The 20,214-nt window shown below is 33.3% G+C and overlaps 1 protein-coding gene across 1 annotated transcript; it reads right to left on the reverse strand.

Annotated features, from left to right (window-relative positions):
• Window positions 1-2,243: 2,243 nt before the first annotated feature.
• On the reverse strand, window positions 2,244-14,079 carry LOC145319119 (calcium-activated chloride channel regulator 1-like). The gene is made up of 2 exons (XM_080160980.1): window positions 13,737-14,079; window positions 2,244-5,608 (listed from the first exon to the last, which is right to left on the reverse strand). Exons 1-2 carry the CDS (start codon window positions 13,941-13,943, stop codon window positions 2,369-2,371), a joined length of 3,447 nt encoding a protein of 1,148 aa, XP_080017106.1. The 5' UTR covers window positions 13,944-14,079; the 3' UTR covers window positions 2,244-2,368.
• Window positions 14,080-20,214: the final 6,135 nt, after the last annotated feature.

Genomic DNA, 20,214 nt, shown 5'->3' on the forward strand with positions numbered 1-20,214 from the left:
TTATATTTTTTAAGAGTGGTTAAATTAAAGGAATATTGAGGGAGAAAAATAAAGGAGTGAGGGAGATTCATTTAACATTTTCAATTTAGATTTTTAAAAAAAAAAGGGTGGGGTGTTTTTTAGTCCCTTCTTACTACCACTATCCATTTAAAGGGTAACTTCATTTTTATAATTTATTTGTATTTATTAAATTGATGATCATTTTACACTTTACTGATTACGTTAAATCTTAAAATAAAAGATCGTAATTTTTAAAAAATATGCTGATTTCAATTAAAAATAGTTTGTAATTCAAAGTAAAACGTCTCTTGTATACTTAGCTTAAGATCTCAGTAACTGCTAAATTAGCTACAGCTACAGAAATCTGCTTTTCTGTAGTTTCCTTTTATACCCACAGGGATCTTAGGGGATAAGAAAATAGACGATTTGTTGATATAGCTCCCATATAATTAAACACAAAATTTTAGATAAAAATGTTGGCTGCAAAGTTTGAAACCAACCAAAATTCAATAAAAGAACTGAAATTTTTTAAGCTAGCGAATAAAACTTTGGGTACAAGTGTAATTTTGAGTCCAATGTCCCCTCCTTCCCTGTATACCCCCCACTCATTTCTTAACACATATACATTCATATCTTATTTGATACACCTTGTTAAAAACAACTGGAATTTAGGTAGCGCAGCTGCTCTATAACTAGGGTATGTAGGTCCGTCTGTTCATCCTAGAATGACCCTTAGCAAGAAAGACAATAACTAATTGGCTGGTATTTAAAAAAAGTTTGTGTTGCCCTCGGAAAATGTCTTATTTAATATTTATTCATAAAAAGATGTGGATCTTGGAAAGAAAACAAAGTAGAGGGTTTTGTCATATTTTCACAGTAGCTTTTCTCCTGATTCTAGTTACTGCAGGGGGGCTCTAACCATGCAGGGCGATCATTAACATTTACTTACCCTAACCTAAAATAACATATAAAAAGCTACTGTGAAGATGCGACAAAACCCGCTACTTTATTTTCTTCCATGATCCAAGAATGTTGCTAGCTTCATAAAACGTCTTTTTCTTCGCTACCTATGTAATTTATTGAACTTTTTAACCTTTTTAATTTGCTTGTTTTTTAGGTCTTTACAATTTGCGGATTAGGTCAAAATTGCGAGAAAGTTTTCTTCAGTAAATAAAATGACAAATGGCCTAATAATCTATTTATATAATAACAAAAAAGCTATTTTTCTATAGACATGCAGGTTCCTGTATATTAACGGTTCTTGGCTATTTAAGATTATTTTTTAGGCAAACGGGTTGCTGTCAAACATATATTATTGGATTAGCCATTAGCAACTAGGGGCATAGTTTTCGAGGGAGAAAAAGTATTGGTCATAAGAAAAATTAAATTAGTTTTAAAATAAGACAAAAGCATTACTACTTTATAGAATTCAAGTTCCTCTAGAGGCCTCTAGGGGCGTGCGTATCTGCTAGTTGGACACTTTTCATATTTTTGACTTGGTCCAAATTTGCATTTGTATTCTATTATTGACAAGTTTAATTAACACTAAAATCAAACTGAAAAATGGTTTTAATTATTTTCTTAACTGCAGTCATACTAAATTATAGCCTTTTAATTACTGAATTTAGCCTCGAGGGTTGATTTCAGTGGCGTGCATAGAATTTCACAATTTTTTTTGACTTTTTGATTTAACACCATTGTCTAGGGGGGGTACCTTAAAGAGTATTTGTTTGTTAAGATCGCGCTAACTGCTTGAACGATATGGCTGCTAGTAGGTAACGGGAAGTTTAAGGCTTTTTTATTCTTAAATGCAAGTTTTTGGATACTATGGCCTATTTTTCACCCTCCATCGTCTCTATGCTATATAGGGGCGTAATAACGAATATTCTAATTTGGTTTAGAAATGCCCAAATAATATTTCATTTACCTTACTGTTATGCTTTATTTTACTTCTTATTCATTTTGTCATAAATGTTTAAATGTCCATTTTATCATTAAATTCCATAATAGTTCATCCATCCCCTTTACCCCATCCCTCCACTTCTATCGGAAGTTTTCCCTTGAACTTACAGACCAATAAATTAACACTTTAATAGCAACCAAAATTGACAAAAAATCCCCTGTCACAATATGTACGTATTATATATCCATTATTATACCTTTACATGTATTTTTTATCAACAAACATTCATAGGTAAATTAAAGAGTAAATTTACTAACCAAAATAATAAATACAACAATAATTTAATTTTAAATTTTTATTATCAATAGAATTTGACATATTTATAATATATAGTAATGATAATAACACATTAGAGTTTTATTTAAACTAATTAATATATAATGATTAGTGTCTTTATCAACAAAATTAAACTAGAGAAGCATGGACAGTCTTATTTGGAACTGCAGGTGGAATTTTCTTCGGTTTATCCTGTCTTTGGTGTGTGTACTGAGTGTCATATGACCGATGACCGCCAGCCATGACCACATGGGCCTGGTGCGGCGTAACCACCTGCAGAGTGGACGCATGGTGGTCATCGTGGTCACTGCCCGATACGGACACTGAACAGTCTGTGGAGCTTTGACCGCCCGCCGTCAAGGTACTGTTGACCGGGCTAATGCTGGGCGACTCGTTGCCCGCCAGATGGTGCTTCTGTGGGCTGGTCACGGTCACGGGTGATGGGGGCTTGTTGTAGTAGCTGTTGTAGCTGCGCTGTACATGGTTAGCATAATCCTTGTTAGTCTGAATCAAACTGGATGGCTGGATCAAACTGCTGTGGTGAACCAAACTGCTAGGCTGAACAAGGCTGTTGACGTTATGGCCCAAACTGCTGTACTGCTGCTCTGTCAGGCTGCTGCCGTACAATTTTGCATGCTGAGCGGAGTTATTATTGTTATTTTCCTGGGCCCTTGCTTTTTGCGGAGATCTGAGGGTGTATTCCAACATTTCTGGCAGGTCATAGCCGCTCATGTAGCTGATGCTGTTCCTCATGAAGCTCTGTTCATGGCAGAGGTCAGGCAGGCTGGGAGTGTCGCCGCCACCAGAATGACTTTGTCCTTCAGCCGCAAGCACTCCAGGCTCTTTCTTGGTACACACGCCCAGTCTTCTCACAATTACGGTCAGAATTATGACAACAATGATCAAAATAAATGATATGATGCCAGCAATAATGTACATCAAAGATTCACTGTGCAAAAATGACTTCAGGTGCAATGACTTGCTGACATCAGTCATTTCAAGAGAGATTGTGGTAGCATCCTCAGTTGATGTGGTAATAGGCTCCTTCACATAAACAGAAATAATATTGGACACTTTGCCACGGTTTCCAGCCTCGTCATAGGCAACAATGGCATAGTAGAAGATTTCCTCGGGCCAAGGCACGCCAACAGTACATCTCTGCTCTTTGCCTGGATTCTCTGGGGTTGGGACAAGGGACTGGTGCACCAAAATTCCTTGTTCATTGAAATTTGCCTCTTGTAGGGAGGTTCTTGCGGTGAAACATCTGATTTCATATCTGAATGCCTTGCCGTTGGTGTTGAAATCATTTCCAGGTGCACTCCAGGCTAGGGTCACAAACAGAGAGTTGTTAAAATAATTAGCCAGGCGGAAATCAGTTATCCTGTTGGGTGCCAGGGTATCCTTCTTCTGTACCTTACCAGATGATATGTAGAACTGGGCAACGCTGTTCAGGTAGAAGGATGGAGAGGTGGAGAATCTTGTAAACGGCTCCAAAGGGACACTTGGCTCTAGGGGAAGGCTGGAACCGCCAGCGGTTACGGTAGCATTTTCCAACTTTCTTGTGTTAATAACACTAGCACTTGAATTGTTGATAGCCTCAATGGTGACAGAATAAAATCCGGGTTTATCAGAAAAATCCGCAAAGTATGCAGAGTAGACCCCATCTCCCTGGGTGATGTCAGGATAACCAGAGCCATTGTCAACCAGCTCAACTCTGACAGGTTCAACATTATCATTGGCAGTCTGGCCAGGTACACGCACCAGGGCAACAAGTCTGGCATTCAGGACAGGCAGACCATCTTGCTCAAGTCGGGCATAAATATTGGCAGGTTGATTGACTCCAGGCGTCACATGGCTCCAAGAGGTAAGCTGGATAGAGCTGCTCCCAGTGGTGCCTTGGCTGCCCCAGCATTCAAGAATCATCTTGTGTTCAGCCGCTGCACTTGCATAGAATTTAATTCTGTAGGTCCAAACGCCTGTTTCACGGGGGCCGCGCAGGCTAAAGTAAACAAGACCAGCATCATACTTGGGGAAGGAGAATACCTGGCCAGAAGGACTTCTGATCTCAAACACATTGATATCCGAAGTTTCATCCAGTAAAATTTGAATCCATAGATTGGAAGAGAGGCTGGGTTCAACAGAAAAGCTGCCTTCAATATCAACTGTAGCCAAAGTTTCTTGATGAAATTTGTTGCTTGGATAATTGTTGGTAAGACTAGCCAAGGCCTGGTTCATTTCACTTGTAATATTCAATTGATTTTGCTTCTCATTTATTAAATACATATCATCATTGACTAATGAATCAGTATGAACTGAAGCCTGGTGCACTATGCTGTTTTCTTGCTTCTGATCTTTGTAGGTGCCAACAACAATTTGCCTGATGATTATGTTGGCTAGCGGCCCCAATTTCATTAACTCCTCACTCTTTTTATCCAGAGCACTTGATGAAATTAGAACAAGAGTGGTTGTGTTGGTAGCTATATCTATGGCATGCTCTAGAGCACATTCTATGCAGTTGGCGTCGCCTTTAGCCTCAGGGATGGACACCCTGCGGGGGATACGGTAGTGTAGACCCTCCCTGTTGCCTCCAACTACTCTGGTAGGCTCCAGATGGACTGTTGTGTTGGAGGTGTAGCTCAGGATGGCCAGCTCAACGCCTTCAGCAAGAGAATTAATGTATTGAAATGTACTGCTAAGAACTGAATTCCACTGTTTCCACATGGATGGAGACTGCTCTATAACCAGGACAATCCTGGCTGTCTCAGACGGCAGGATGTACTCAAACTCCGGGCTGGTAAAGTGAACAGGGTCCTTGTCAGCAGACAAATCATGGATCACCTTTTTTGCGGGCTTTTCTTCACACAACAGATTTTGTTTGGTACTAGCTGCGCTATTATAATTGTTGATAGGGCAAAAGCCGTTGTTGAGCAGCTGTGTTTCGGCGGTACAGTCCTCGTTAGCGACAGTTTGTAGGCCCAGAGTGGCGTTGGCGGGATACATGGCATCCCCGTTGATTCCGGCCTCAGTAAAAACTCCATACCTCCATCTGAGCACCTCAAGGACAGTTTTATTCAGAGCGGCGGCAGACATTTCAGCGCTGTCGGTCAAAATTGAGAAGGGGACTTGAACGCGCTGCCCGCGGATGCCGCATCCAGCAAATTGTTCGGCAAACGGTTGGGCGCCGAGCAGCGGATTCTGGCTGCCGACTAACAAATCCTCTTGGCGGCTGATCTGGCCCTCGGCAACGTTAAGGTTCATGGTGCACTCGGTGTTGCGCCATCCGGCCGGCAGCTCGATTCTGTAGCGGCTGACAAGGTCTGTGTTGCGGCTCACTTCATACACGCGGCGGCTTGACTCATACAGCATGATCTGAAAAAAAAGAAATTGTTAAAACTTGAAGAAAAAAAATAATTCATTTATAGAGTAGCTGCATCAAAGCTACATATTTAGAATAGCTAAATAGCAACTTAATTTCAAATAATGCATATATACAGTATACACACACACAAACAAACAGAAAAAATGGTAAGTTCAAAGGGAAGTGGGAGAAAAAATAAAGCTTTGGCTAATCTAGTAAGTCAAAATTGCAATGCGTGAGTTATTTGCAATAAGCTTTACCAATGCTATGCAAAAAACAAGGACAATTATGTCCAAAAATAAATTCGCAAAAAAAGATTTTTTTTAGTTAATTCCAATGGCCAATATAGTACTTTTTTTGTTTTTACTCTACTTTATTACAAAAGGACCTACATGTAATTTCTGTTAAAATAAAATATAGATTAGCTACGCTACTAAGATATTGCACAAAAGCAATTCGTTTAAACCATTCTAATTGGTTTAAAAGCTACTGCCACCAAAAAAGTTTTACGCATACAAATACACATACACACAAATAATTTTACGCAGAATAAGTAGTCTGTCAGTTCGTCTGTCCGTCCGTCCGTCCGTCTTTCAAAAGTTGGTACAGGAAATTTTATGGTTTGCTAAAAGGAAATTGAGAAGGAAAGAATTATTTTCTGAGAACATCCCAAAATTTTGCGGTAATTTATTTGAGTAAACAACATTTTTTGCAGGGCTTAAAGACAAACATAAAGATTGATAATAGATAGATAGATAAATGAATGGACAGATAGACATATAGAAAGATATATTAACAAATTCATATCTGAATAGAGAGAGAAAATGTAATATAATTTTATTTAACACCTTATTTGATTACATATTGTCTAAAAACGCCCCTAAACAATACATAAAAAGTAAAAATAATAACTATTGCAAAAAAGAAAAATTTCACTTTCGTTCTTTTAAACTTTTTTTTCAAGCAAAATCGCCGGGGGCACTTTTTTCAACAATGAAATGGATTACTTAGACACACTTAAACACACATACACACACACAATTACACAGAAAAATACACACACACACAAATTGTGCCACCTGCTGACATATGTTTATCTATTTGTCCCCACTGCCCCCCCCCCCTCTGCCCCACACCCCCAGCCCCATGTGCCCCCACACCCCCCATACCTTTTATGTTTGTAGAAACTAAACATACAATATTACAAAGACAAACATTTTAAGTCATGGTTTGCCTTAATCCTTTTATGTTTGTCTTGCCATTTTTGTCCATCCATCCTTCCATCTATCTATCTATCATTATATATCTATCTATATATGTAATACCTATAATAGATAGAGATATCTAATTTTTAAATGCTATTAAACATTTTCAAATGAATTTGTTAATTTTTAATATTTTCTTTTTAATCCAACCACTTATAGAAATGATATTTAATAATCATGCAGTAAGTACTTTTTATAAAGAAGAACATATATTGAAAAACATGCATGTTCATTTTAATGGTCATAAAATGCATGTTTTTGAAACCTGTCATGCATGTGCAATGAGGGTGTTTTGTGTGTGTGTGTGTGTGTGTGTGTGTGTGTAAGTGTGCGCAGTCAAAGTGTTAAATGCAAGATTTATCAAGATGAAATTTTAAATATTGTTGTCCTCTCCCTGTGAGCTTTTTAAAACATAATATTTTTATCAAAAAAGACAATTTAAAAAATTAATTGTTGATAAAAGTTCTTTTATGCCAAAAGGAAGTTTTTATGCCCAACGAGAGTTGTCTACAGCTCCAAAGATAGAAAAAAAATTGCATAAGCCCCCGGAATGGATTTGAATGACCCCGCCCCTTTCACACCTAACTTTTTTTTGCATGGAGGTGGGGGAGGGGGCTGAGGGTTAGAATTGAGATGTGCGAACGTGTGTGTATGTGTGTGTATGTAGCAGGTTTTGATATATGCAATTTTCAAATTATTAACACTGCTTTTCATTGTTATAACCAACCATCAACCCTCCATCTCTCCCTTATATCTCCCTCCTCCCTCATTTTTTTCATCTCCCTCGTTTTTTTTCTTTGCACGAAACAATAAAGATATCACTTTGAAATCAGACGTGTTTGCAACCTTCACTGGGTAGATAGAAAGATAGATAGTTGGTTAGTAAGATAGATACTTAGATAGCAATACTTTATTTGCTCTTTTATATGAATAAGTATTTTTGAGGCATTCATTAAAAAAATGTTCTGTATGTAAAACTTAAATATGGTTAAAACTACCAAATTTCATAGAAGCTTATTTTGTAAAATATTTAGATACCTAATTTTGCGAAATGAGTCGAACTAATTGCTTATAATTAAACCCTTTTAGGGGGCAAAATATGGTTGCTGGCAGACAGTTAAGCATCCCCTTTTTTACCCAACTTCTCTTCATTTTTTTTCTTCCCTCATTTCCATAGACGTTCAGTTAGGATTTGAAAGACTTTTTAAATAAATTATTATATACTGTTTTCTCGTATTCATTCGAATCCGGTGGATAGGAACCGGTTCTCATCCATACGAAAAAACTATGTCTAGCATCGTATTTATATCCAGCTTTCTACGAATATAGAAATTTACAATCATAAGATTAAAACCAGTTTTTTTAGCCCCGAGGTGCTAAAAAAACTGGTTTTAATCTCATAATTGTACATTCTATATCCGCGGAAAGCCGTTTATAATACGATGCGAGAAATAACTATTATCTAATTTTAATAAATTAAATTATTCATTATAACAGCAAAAATATTTTAAGAAAATTAAAATTAAATTTATCAACAAGTCATTTAAACCCCTAACTATGTTATTACTTAAAGCACACCATAATACATAATAGTTAACTAGGTATTTTACTTACATATTTTTTTGTACATTTTTTTAGAAAAAAAATAATTCATGAAATTCAGAAATTGTAATGCCTAAATAATTTTTATTAGAAATCTTAAAGGAAATTAAAATTTTGCATCATTATAATTTTTACACATATGCTTAAAAGAAAAATGACTAAATATTAAGCCAGCCATGCAAAACAAATTTCTCGCAAAAAATTGACATTTTTTTGTGAAATTTAATGTTATGGTTTTGTGAATATTAAAACCACATGATTCATTATTATAATTTGTAAAATTTACACTCTTTTTAATTTTATTATTGTGTTTGTGGCTTTTTGGTGTAATAAACGTTTTATTATTAATGGATAATTCGAAAAAAATCTGAAAAAATTTTACGAATGGCCTTGGTATAAAATATTCAATTGTTTAAAATATTTGTTAATATGCAAAGTAAATAAATATGCTCTGCAAAAAGTTTATCCCAACTTTTTTGCGATAATTTTCTGCGAATATCCTTGAATTATTGAAATCTGTGCTTTTTTGTCCACTGTAATTATAGACAACCCCCCACAAACATAAAAGGGCCTACCGCCACCCTTTTATGCACCATACACACACACCTACACACACACACACACACAAAATGACCATAAGCAAGCACAAATATGTGTAATCGATACAATTTTAGATGTAAAAACGATAATCGCCCAAATTGCCGTTTTCGCGAAACCGATTTTTGGTGGCTGCCGAATTCCGGGAAAAGATTGTGTTTTAAGGCCTATTCTGCAATTGACGTTTTTGTGTTTAAAATGGGTTTGAGAAACATTTATTTAAATAATTTACATGTAATTTTTGGTCAAAATTCTAATAAACATTCGAAATATAAAAAAGTGTAATTTAAATATTCAAAATTAATGCATAAAAGATATAAGGAAAAGTCCAAATAAAGAGATATGACCATTTTCAAATTCAAATATCCTATTTCAAGAAATAAAGAAAGAAAAAAGGTTTTTAGTTAACAGTTTGGAATAATGCACTTTAGTTTAAATTTTATGGGCTTTTGTTTATTCGAATTTTTAGTCAAAAAAAGTATCTAAAATCTATTCTTTTGTATTCAATTTTACTAAAATAAATATTTTCATTAGGTATCTAAAAATACGTTTTTACTTTATATCTATCTATCCTTGTGGGTATCTAGATATCTAATAATAAAATTAATGAATGTCTAGATTGGTCTTAATTTAGGTAGACATAGGATGGCAAAGTGATACTAATTGCCAAACATTTATCTAGCCCACTTCAAACTTGCCAAAACCACGGAAAAAAGGATAATGCAAAAATGGATAAAATTATAAAAATTATGGATAAAAGGCCATAATTGATAAAAAAATTGTATTTAAAAATTAAATAAAGTTAACCAACTAAATTTGTAATATTTTAATCTTAGATACAAATTCTGTTAATGTTCTTTATTTAACACTAAAAATGATTTTCTAGAGATTTAATAAAGAATATTAAAAAAATTACAAGAGATATTATGTTGAAAATAAAAATTTTAATAATATTTTTGTATATCTATTAAACTCTGTTAAAAATGACACTAAAAAGTAGTCTAAGCCGAAATGTTATAAAAATACAACCAAAAATAAAATGTATCAAAATTTCTCTATTAAATAAAAAATGGTAGTTTTAAGGGGGAAAAGTTTGACGAGATTTTTATATTCATCGTTGAAGTCACTTTGAAAATAATCTTTTTTTTCGATATATAAAATTTTGTTAAATTTCAGCGACATGAAACTTACTCCGCATTTATTTTTGTATTAACTCCATAAAAGGAAATCTTAGGACAGGGAGGTGGAGAGGGGGGGGGGATCAAGCCCCCCTTTTTGATGGCGCCTTATCTTTGTTACTAATTAAGCCATTAATTGTGTTCATGTATTGTCCACGGATATGTGGATAATTCATGACAAAAATTAAATATTTAGACAACTGCCCTTTGATTTTAATAAAAGATTTTTTACTTTTTAAAAAGGTGATACCATTGAACAATGGTTTAATTTGATTGCCATGTCCCTGTCTCCATGATGGTCGTATAAGGCAACTTGCAAAAAGGCAAAAACTAGTCCCTTTAAAAAATTATCTACAGCTTAAAACAGAATAATTTCAGACAAGGATGGTTATATTCAAAATCAAAGCATTTAAAAATTGTGAAGTCTTCATCTCTAAAGGGTTATTAAGATCATTGAGCTTTAGATTCGTCTTTAGTTGTGAACTTGTCATTAGGGCATTTGAAAAAAAAAACTTTAAAATACTGAAAACATGCATAAAATTATGGAGTAGCCGCGCTACAAGCCAAGCAATAAAAGTCGTCGTATAAGGTCCGAAAGAGAAATTTTTGCGACATTTTTTTGTTGTTCTCCATTTCGCAAATGTACTTTAAATTTGTGGCATAAAGGAAAACTTTAAAACTAGACTGATAACTTTTATATGCAGCGCAGCAAGTAAAAATCACGCAACCTTGTTAAATGTAATGTAAAGCTGAAACAAATATCAAATTTTATTACTTTTAATCAGAGATAAAGGGTATCAATACGTTCATGTTAAACCTTCAATCTGATATTATAACAACATAATATTATTATCAGAATAGGATATACAGGTTTCTTCCATTGAAAATTAAATTTGACATAGATAACAGTCATATTAATGCCCTAAAGTCGACATTAACCTTTGAAATTATATGTCATTTAATGATTCTAGGTTTAACAAGGGTTGATAGGTGCAAAATATATTTTTAGAACAAGTTTTAATTATTTTTTCTTCTCTCTCTTACTCTCTCTCTCTCTCTCGCATAATTAATCTTTAAATTGCCTTTCAAAACATAGATAATATGCAAATAAAGAGAGAGAGTGAGATTAAACGAGGGAGAGAGAGAGAAAGAGAGAGAGAGAGAGGAGAGAGATAAAACGAGAGAGGGAGAGTCGGTTGATTTTATAGTATAGATGAAAGTGTCAATTTACATTGCATAAAAAATAAATTAATATGCCTAATCTTTTGAAACTCTATACTTCATCAAAATAATCAAATCATTTTTTAAAAAATTATACTACAAATACTGTTAATTTGACTGGTCGATAAGTTTGATTCTTTTCCATATAAAAATGCCTAAAGCATATAGAATTTTTATTCAAAGGAAACGGAAAGTAAAAGAAAAAAAGTAAAATTATTTCTCAACCTTCAAAATTGACTTCCTATATATTTTTCAGGGCTCGGCAGCCGCGCGTTATCCGCGTGTAAGCCTCAGTGTAATAGTCATATCATAACTAAAATATCCAGCTAGATGTCTAAGTCTGTTCCTTAACAGACAATTCATCTTTTTCCGAATTTTTGTTCTAAAATACAAGCTTGTTTAAATTTGAGGCTTATGCACGGCTGAGGCGCGGGTGCTGAGCCCTGAAATTTTTCTTTACAATAATGACCATTTCAAAAATAATAAAAGAATAATAACAAGGGTAAATAAAATTAAAACTAGAGAAGCTCTCTTTCTGTCAAATCTAAAGTTATAGTGTTTATAAAAGTGATCATCACTGCAGGAATCTAAAGGGATAAGACAATGGCCGATAATCTGATGTACATCCCCAATGTTAATACAAAAAATGACCACTTCTGTAGATTATGATTTGCAGTGGAAACGTTTGGACACCCAACTTAATAGACCAACCAAAATCCATTCTAAGTTCCCAAAGTTGTTGAGCCAAGAAAACATGATTTTAAAACTTTGGGTACTAGTGAAATAAACAGCCTCTCTCTCTGTGTCATTACTGGCATATTATCGCCATAATTTTACATTTTCAAAATCGACAATATTGCTTTAAAAAAAAGTGATCATATTAAGTTAATGTGATAACTGAAATTACAATGTGCTTAAGAAAAGCTGAACTCCTAAAATTCATTGAAAGCGTTGGATATATAGTAAATAGAAATTTCTCTAAACCAAATAAAAATAATTGTTCCCTTTTTTACTTGTTTTTTTTCTTAACCAATTTGTCCCCGGGCTAAAGTTGGCACATTTGAATTACTTCAAATGTGGATTTTTCACAACAAAATTTTTTATTTGAAAAATATCTATTTTAAATTTTATAAAATGAAATAATATGTTGCTTAAAAATAATAGGTAAATTTTTTATGGTTTTAGTTTGTAATTCAAAAAATAACCAAAACGGAAATTGTCTTATTAACATTTATCTTAAAAAGAACAATCAACTGCGAATTTGAGTTTTTTTCTACTTTTTAAAATCTACATGGTATAAATGAACATTACTTTATTTGCAGAAATAAAATCGAGGTCACCTATCTGTCCGTCCGTCTGTCCATCTTCAGTAGCTAAAATTAGACCTAAACCACGGATACTTCCGGCCCCAGAGCTAAAAATGACGGAGTCAAAAATTGAGCCATGCAAAACACCGAAAAATATAAATATTTTTATAGTATCAAAACTTTGGACATTATGGACGAATTTTGTAAAGTGTGGCCATTATTTTACTCCAGTGATTTAATTTGTCTGTCTTTAAGATCTTAAAGTAGTAAGGTTTTCTGTTTGAAACTAGATATCTTAGAAATTGTTGGTCTGATTAGGTTATGCTTTTCTTGGAGCCTTCATAAATATCATAGTGTGGTTTTGGGCTATTATTTCTGACCTCTCTAACACTCCCCTAAAAGCTAGGGGATAAGCAACTAGTTTTAATAGTTTGTTAGCGGGAAGATGGGCACATATATTTTTATTTCCACTTTCCAATGTAATTCCAAAATTTTGCCCTCGGCCTGGAAACTTTTCCCATAGACACACAGAATTACACACACACACACACACAATACACAGAATTCAGTGTATTTGTGTTTAAATCATTGTATATTGTTCTAATTTATGGTAAATAAAGTAATAACTAATTTGTTTTAGTTGTTTAATTAATAATTAATGAAAATTTCAAAAAAGCAAAGTTTTATAGTAAAATTTCAAAATATCATTAATATTATATAGCTTAAGCTTAAAATAATTAGTATAAAGCTTACAAAGTTTTATTTACTAAAAAAATATTTTTTTGATATTCGATTAATGGTCCGACTTCTTAAGCTAAAAATCACTTTGATTATAACTTTTCTTGAAATTTACACCTTATATATTGTTGGGAAAAACTAAAGCAATACTTTGACTGACCAACAAGTTAAATGCTCTATATAGATTTTTTACTTATAGGGGCAAATAAAAATTAGGTTTAATAACAATACCTGAGTATTTCTGATGGCTCTGCGACACAAATGTCTTGGTACAGATTGTCTAATTCTCACATGCATAACTTGCTCCGGAGATAACAAGTTCCGTGACTGTTGCGGCTCCGCTGTCGGAATACGTTGGCCGCCTATAATCACTACAATAAAAGAGCATAAAACTGCGCTTTGTAATGCCATATTGCGGCAAAAGCTCGATATAATCATAGTATTTTATATGTGTTTTTTATCTATAATTTTATAACTATAAGTTTTATCTTTGTGTCTGAGTATTTTTAATGATCACTTCATATCAGAGAGATTTTAACGTGCGTGCTCTCTTTGCGAATGCTTTACCGCGACTGACTGACCAATGCTCCTAAATTGGTCTAGTTCGGACGCACACACACACACACACACACCTCCCACTGAGCGCAATCATAAATGGTTAGAAAAAGGGAAATTGGGTAAAGAAAAGGGGTGTATATTTGATTTAAAGAGTAAAGAGGTAAAAGGGATGGGGGAGGAAGTGTGACCAACCGAAGGGTTTGGGGGAGGGGAAGGGGAGTTCGGGAGAATACAGAAGCTAAATTAACCGTGAAATGCACGCCGATCTACGGACAGGATAATTAAGATACAACGCGCTCTCCGCCCACTTCCTCTCACAATTCTCCCCATCCATCCTACTCCTCCCCCTTGTTCATCCAAGTATTAAAGGGGTAATAAATCCGGGAAAAATTTGCGGAAAGCATCGCGATATCTTCCGATAAATAGATAGATAGATACACATGACCGATGGAACGGAAGGAAGAATAATCGCGAGTTTAAAAGGAGAGAGAAAGAGAGGAAGGACGGAAATGCAGATTTGATACGCGGGGAGCATAAAAAGAGAGGCGGGAGTATAAGCATGAAAAAAAGTAGAGCCGAAAAAAATGGAAGCTTTTACAGAGGTGTGATCTGTCGTTTTATCACAATAGAAATGTTTTCTTTTGAGCTTATGTAGGTGTGTGGCCCTTGCGGGGGGATAAATATATTTTCGGGGGGGGGGGGGGGGGGGGGGTTGATTTTACCTCGCCGCTATATGCAAATTTTTCTAAATGCAAGATGGAAGAAAAATGTACATTTTATGGTTGTTTTGATGCATTTTATATTTTTATAAAGTTTTTTGTAAAAACTTAAGTTTATGAATCCATTTAAAATTTTAAAAGAGAATTCTAAAGATCTTATTTAAAAGAAAGCATTTTGATAAAACTTAATAAGCTAACAGCGTTTAAATTAAACGGAAAGGAATTAGAAGATTAAAGAACTAATTGTCATAAATCACTGAATTTCATGTTCACTGCTACCTTTTAAGGAACGGCTGTACGGACAAACCCCATTTGTAGTGTAGCTTTGTTGTAAGAAATATTCATAAATATAGTAATGCTTTGATTTTTAGTATCTTATTTTGTTCAATCGACATTTTTTATCGAGCCCCTAGAGGAAATAGATCAGTTCAAATTAAAAATGAAAAAGCCTAGATAGAACCATTACTGATACTATGTGAAACTTCCAAAATATTGAGAACTCAATCTATTCAGTTTTTAATGACCTATAAATAGAAAAAAACCTTATTACTTTTTATACTAGGCTTCATATGCTTATATTGTTTAATAAGCTAACCGTTAATGACATAAATAAATATTAACATACCAGTTTTTTAAAACTACGGTTTTGATGGAAAAGACCAAAATCCGCAAATGTTCACGAAACCTCTTAACTATAATTCGTCGGATTTAAAATTCAAGATAACTTTTGTGTCTTAAATATTTTTACTTTAGTCCGTTTATTAATTAAAATAGCTTAAAACTAAAGTAGATGACTAGTAGGTATATTTCTTAAAAAGCAAAGTATATAATCTGTGCAGCAGTTAGCGAGATCTTATGCTCCAATCTTACTGCCATGGTTCTACTTTGAGAATTTTTTAAAAAGTAAGCTTCGTATTAGTCCTAGGATTTCTTTTATTAATAATTTTCAGCACTGGGTCTTCATGTGCTAACCAATGAAACAATTTGGTTCTCCTTTACAGTGAAGCGTCTAATTGTTCATGAGAATGTTGCTATATATTTTAAGGGGGGGGGGGATATCTAACTTAATCTTTCAAAGAAAAATAACTTAGATTTTTAGTGTTGCCCTCCCCATTTCCATTTTAAGATGATCCAAAAGACCTCTAGGGGCGCGGTACATTTTTGTTTGTTCATTAAGATCGTGCTAACCACTTTATCGTTTAAGTTATATTTATACCAGCGGCTACGCCACCTAGAAGCCTTTAGGGGCACTTAAGGTAGGAGTGGGAAAAGTTGACCTCATCCCATTTTGAATTTGTGTTCAAAAGTGTAAAAAAAACACATTTTGGGGGGGGAGGGAAGTGATGACACCCTCCCCAAAAATAGTTTAAAACCTTCCCAGGACCTATAAGAAGCTTCACTGTAAAGGAGAATAATATCGGTTCAGCAATTAGCGAGATCCTTCGGGATAGACAAAAAACGCTTACTACTTTATATAATAGGATTTTTTTAAGCCTCACATAGGTGTCAGATTCTATGCTATTCTAATTTTATATTTATTTATGGGCATGGTTTGATGCTATTTTACTGTTCTCCCTCCCCTAGATGCTATGATCACAGCCACTAAGTAAACAATAAAGAAGTATAGCAGGTGCCTAATTGTCTAAACTTTTGATAATATATCCAATTTGATAACAAATTTCTTTTTAAAAAATTATCAATAACATATAAGATATGGAAATGATAAATTTTGTTGTTGATTATCAGGTATCTGAAGGGATAAGAAAACGGTCGAAAATTTAATGTCCGCACTCCCCATTGATGACAGAAAATTTTACCCCGTCTACATATTAAAAGTTTGGACACTTTTAGTTTGAACAAAGTATCCAAAGTTTGTAAGTTTGTAACTTAAATTACTAGTATTAAGTAGTTCCTTCCTGCTTGTTGATTATCTAGCAATGTTTTTACAGTATCGCAGTTACTCTATAACTATGGCCGTATTAATATTAAATAAATGGACTCTAGGGTGGCTATTATAAACTCTGCTATTATTAAGATTTATTCATTTAAGGATCTATTTTAGGCAATTCCACAGAAGGACCTAAAAACAAACCATTTGAATATTATCTGTTCTTCTCAAGTGAAATTTTTGTTACAGTCTTAAGCAATTAACAAAATCTACTATACTGGCTTATTATATTGCTATTGAAAAATGTCCTTTAAAATATCATTATTAATTTCTATTGATGAACATGCAAATTATAAAGTAACCCTGCTATTAAAAATATGTCCTTAGTACGTCCTTATACATTGGCTTCTGTTAAACGGATTGAGGTATAAACGGACGGACTAATTATATCGTAACTCTGCTATAAAAAAGATGTCCTTAGTACGTCCTTATACATTGGCTTCTGTTAAACAGATGGAGGTAAAGACGGACGGACTTATCATATAGTATAGTACTGCTATTAAAAAGATGTCCTTTGTATGTATTTATTTATTGGTATCAGTTAATTTCTATGAATTTACTTACAGTATACAGTGGTATTGCTATTTATAAAGATGGCTGCATAAATTTGCGTCACTTAAACGGATGGACGTACAGACAGACGAACTAATTATATAGTGGTATTGCTATTAAAAAAGATGTCCTTTGAACGTTCTTATGTATTGGTTTTAGTAATTCGTTAAGCTTAGTATAAGTAAATATACAACTTTCTATAACATATGGGCTGGCTAGGGTGATACATATATTTTTAGTAGCGAAGCTACTCTATAATTCACTTTGTCCGTCCGTCCGTCAGTCAGTCAGTCAGTCAGTCAGTCAGTCAGTCAGTCAGTCAGTCAGTCAGTCAGTCAGTCAGTCAGTCAGTCCGTCAGTCCCTAACGCTATGGGGGAAATGGGATTTACTCAGCTCCTATAAAAGATAGAATGCTGAAATTTTTTGACAACATTTCCATTATTAAGGAGCACAATTGACTATAGAACATCATTTGCGGTCGGACCGATTTTTAGCAGGTTTTAGGCTATTTTTATATTTTTCACATTTTTCTCCATATCTTCAGTGTTTATGGTCCGATTTTCAAAATTTTTTCAGTTACAGATATCAAAATTAAATTTCCTGTCGTTTAAAGAAACAATCATGAAGGCCAGACTGCCTTTTTAGCAGGTTTTAGGCTATTTTTATATTTTTTACATTTTTCTCCATATCTTCAGTGTATGGTCCGATTTTCAAAATTTTTTTAGTTATAGATATCAAAATTAAATTTCCCGTCTTTTAAAGAAGACAACCATGACGGCCAGACTGCCTTATCAGCAGGTTTTAGGCTGTTTTTTTTATATTTTTAACACTTTTTTAACATTTTTCTCCATATCTTCAGTGTTTATAGTCCGATTTTCAAAAATTTTTCAGTTGTAGATATTAAAATTAAATTTTCCGTCTTTAAAGGAAATAACTATGACAGCCAGACTGCCTTTTTGGCAGGTTTTAGGCTATTTATAAATATATTTAACACTTTTTTCCATATCTTCAGTGTATATGGTTCGATTTTCCAAATTTTTAAAGTTTTTAAGGATTAAAAAATTAAATTTTTTGTCGTTTTAAGAAAACAACCATGGCGGCCAGACTGCCTTTTATCAGGTTTTTGGCTATTTTTATATGTTTTACATATTTCCCAAGATCTTTGTTTATTTTGATCCAATTTTCAAACTTTTATGGGATATCAGTTTCAAAATAATTTTTCCCATTGTTATGAGCATCTTTAATATAATTTACTTTGACCATCGTCATCATACAAAATAAAACAAGGTTTCATATTTATTTTATCCAATAAATCTATTCTTGATTTTAGTAAAAACCTTTTAAATCTACCTGTACGTATTCCCATCTACGATTTTTTGTGCTTCGCTACTTATGGATGTTGTCATCCTTGTTATATTATTTTTAGATTAAGTAAGGTACATGAGAGGTCACAAGGGTTTACATCTAAATATGTAACTGGACAAAGTGTCTCAAGATTTTTTAAAGTTTATTTTACCACTTATCCTCTCATATACCTTATTTTTATGACGTCACTTGGCTGATTTTTTGTCACACTTTGTCCTGTTACCCATGTATTATGAACAACAAACTTGTGTGATAAGATATTAACTAATATAGTAATTCCAAATTAAAATAAATAGAAATACCCTTTCTGTAGATTAAAATTATTTATTAAAACGTTTGAACACTGCTAGTTTGAACCAAACAATCAAAATGTATTAAAGTACCCAAAGTTAAAACATTATTCTAAAATTCGGCTTATATATTTACACCAAAGTTGGCAATTCATTACTTTATTTGACTATAAATTATTTATAGAATTTATTTTAAAAACTTGTTTATGATATCTATTGCCATCAAACAAATTCTTACTTTTTTATTCTTATATTTTCATCAACGAAAGTAAAAATCATTTATAAACATCCAAGGAAGACATAGTCAACGTCAACGATCTGTAGGTGATGGAAGGACGTACGTAAAGTAGTAAGTTTTTTTTTGGTTAAAGCTAAATATCTCAGAAAAGCCTAATGGTTTATATTTTCAGAGAACTTTTATATACCTTCTATGTTGGTTTCAGTCAACTTCTTTGTTTCTTTTAACAAGAACAATATATGCTAGTGGTGCAGCAACTAGTCAGATTATATAGTAGCTACGAGAATTTTAAGATTAATATCTGAGTCACCCTAAGATAAGAAATATTAGGATATAAAGCTTAATAGGAGGATATAAATATTTATCTATTGAAAAATATATCTTTTGTTTTTAATTTCAATGAAAAATTAAATACAGTTTTTTATGAATGGACTAAAACCAGGAATTCTAAGGAATAAGACAAGTTTTTTAACTATTCAAAAGCATAAATTCATAAATTAATATGATGCAGAATGGCCCGAAATTTAAACCTATCACCTACTTGGATACAAGTAAATGTTAAATAGTTGTAATCCCATGATTTTTATTTATGATTCCATGGACATTTCTTTCAAACCATCAAAACCGGTTTTCTTTAAGCAAAAATTATGTGAATTCCTAGTATATGCGTAAATAGAAAATATATTCCAATATGTCTTTGAAACTGATTATAATCCAGTGTATTAGAACTGGTTCACAACCATACTGAAAAATCATGTATAGCATTTTCCACAAATATTAAAATATGAATCATAACATCTATACCAGTTTTGTTAGTCCAGAGGCCAACAAATCTAAAAAAAAATTTTGATATCCGCGGAAATCTGTCCATATTACGATGCGATAAATAACTATTTAAAACAAAACTGATAAAGATAATTTTAAGAAAAGCTTAGCTCATAAAAAAAACTATTTTATTTCCTTTCAATTGCATGTTATGTTTTAAAACGCAAAGCTTTTCTATAATTATGTATGGTCGGTCCGTCATTAACGGATAGT

Source organism: Acartia tonsa, chromosome 5 (assembly GCF_053477335.1).
Source record: "Acartia tonsa isolate MP-2025a chromosome 5, ASM5347733v1, whole genome shotgun sequence".
NCBI classification, from domain to species: Eukaryota; Metazoa; Arthropoda; class Copepoda; order Calanoida; family Acartiidae; genus Acartia; species Acartia tonsa.

What these genes read in the sequence shown, in the direction of transcription:
- LOC145319119 (XM_080160980.1), bottom strand. Translation starts at nt 13,943, where the DNA reads ATGATTATATCGAGCTTTTGCCGCAATATGGCATTACAAAGCGCAGTT. An exon ending in GAGCCATCAGAAATACTCAG is followed by an intron (nt 5,609 to 13,736) that starts GTATTGTTATTA and finishes CTTTTTTTTCAG; the next exon opens with ATCATGCTGTATGAGTCAAG.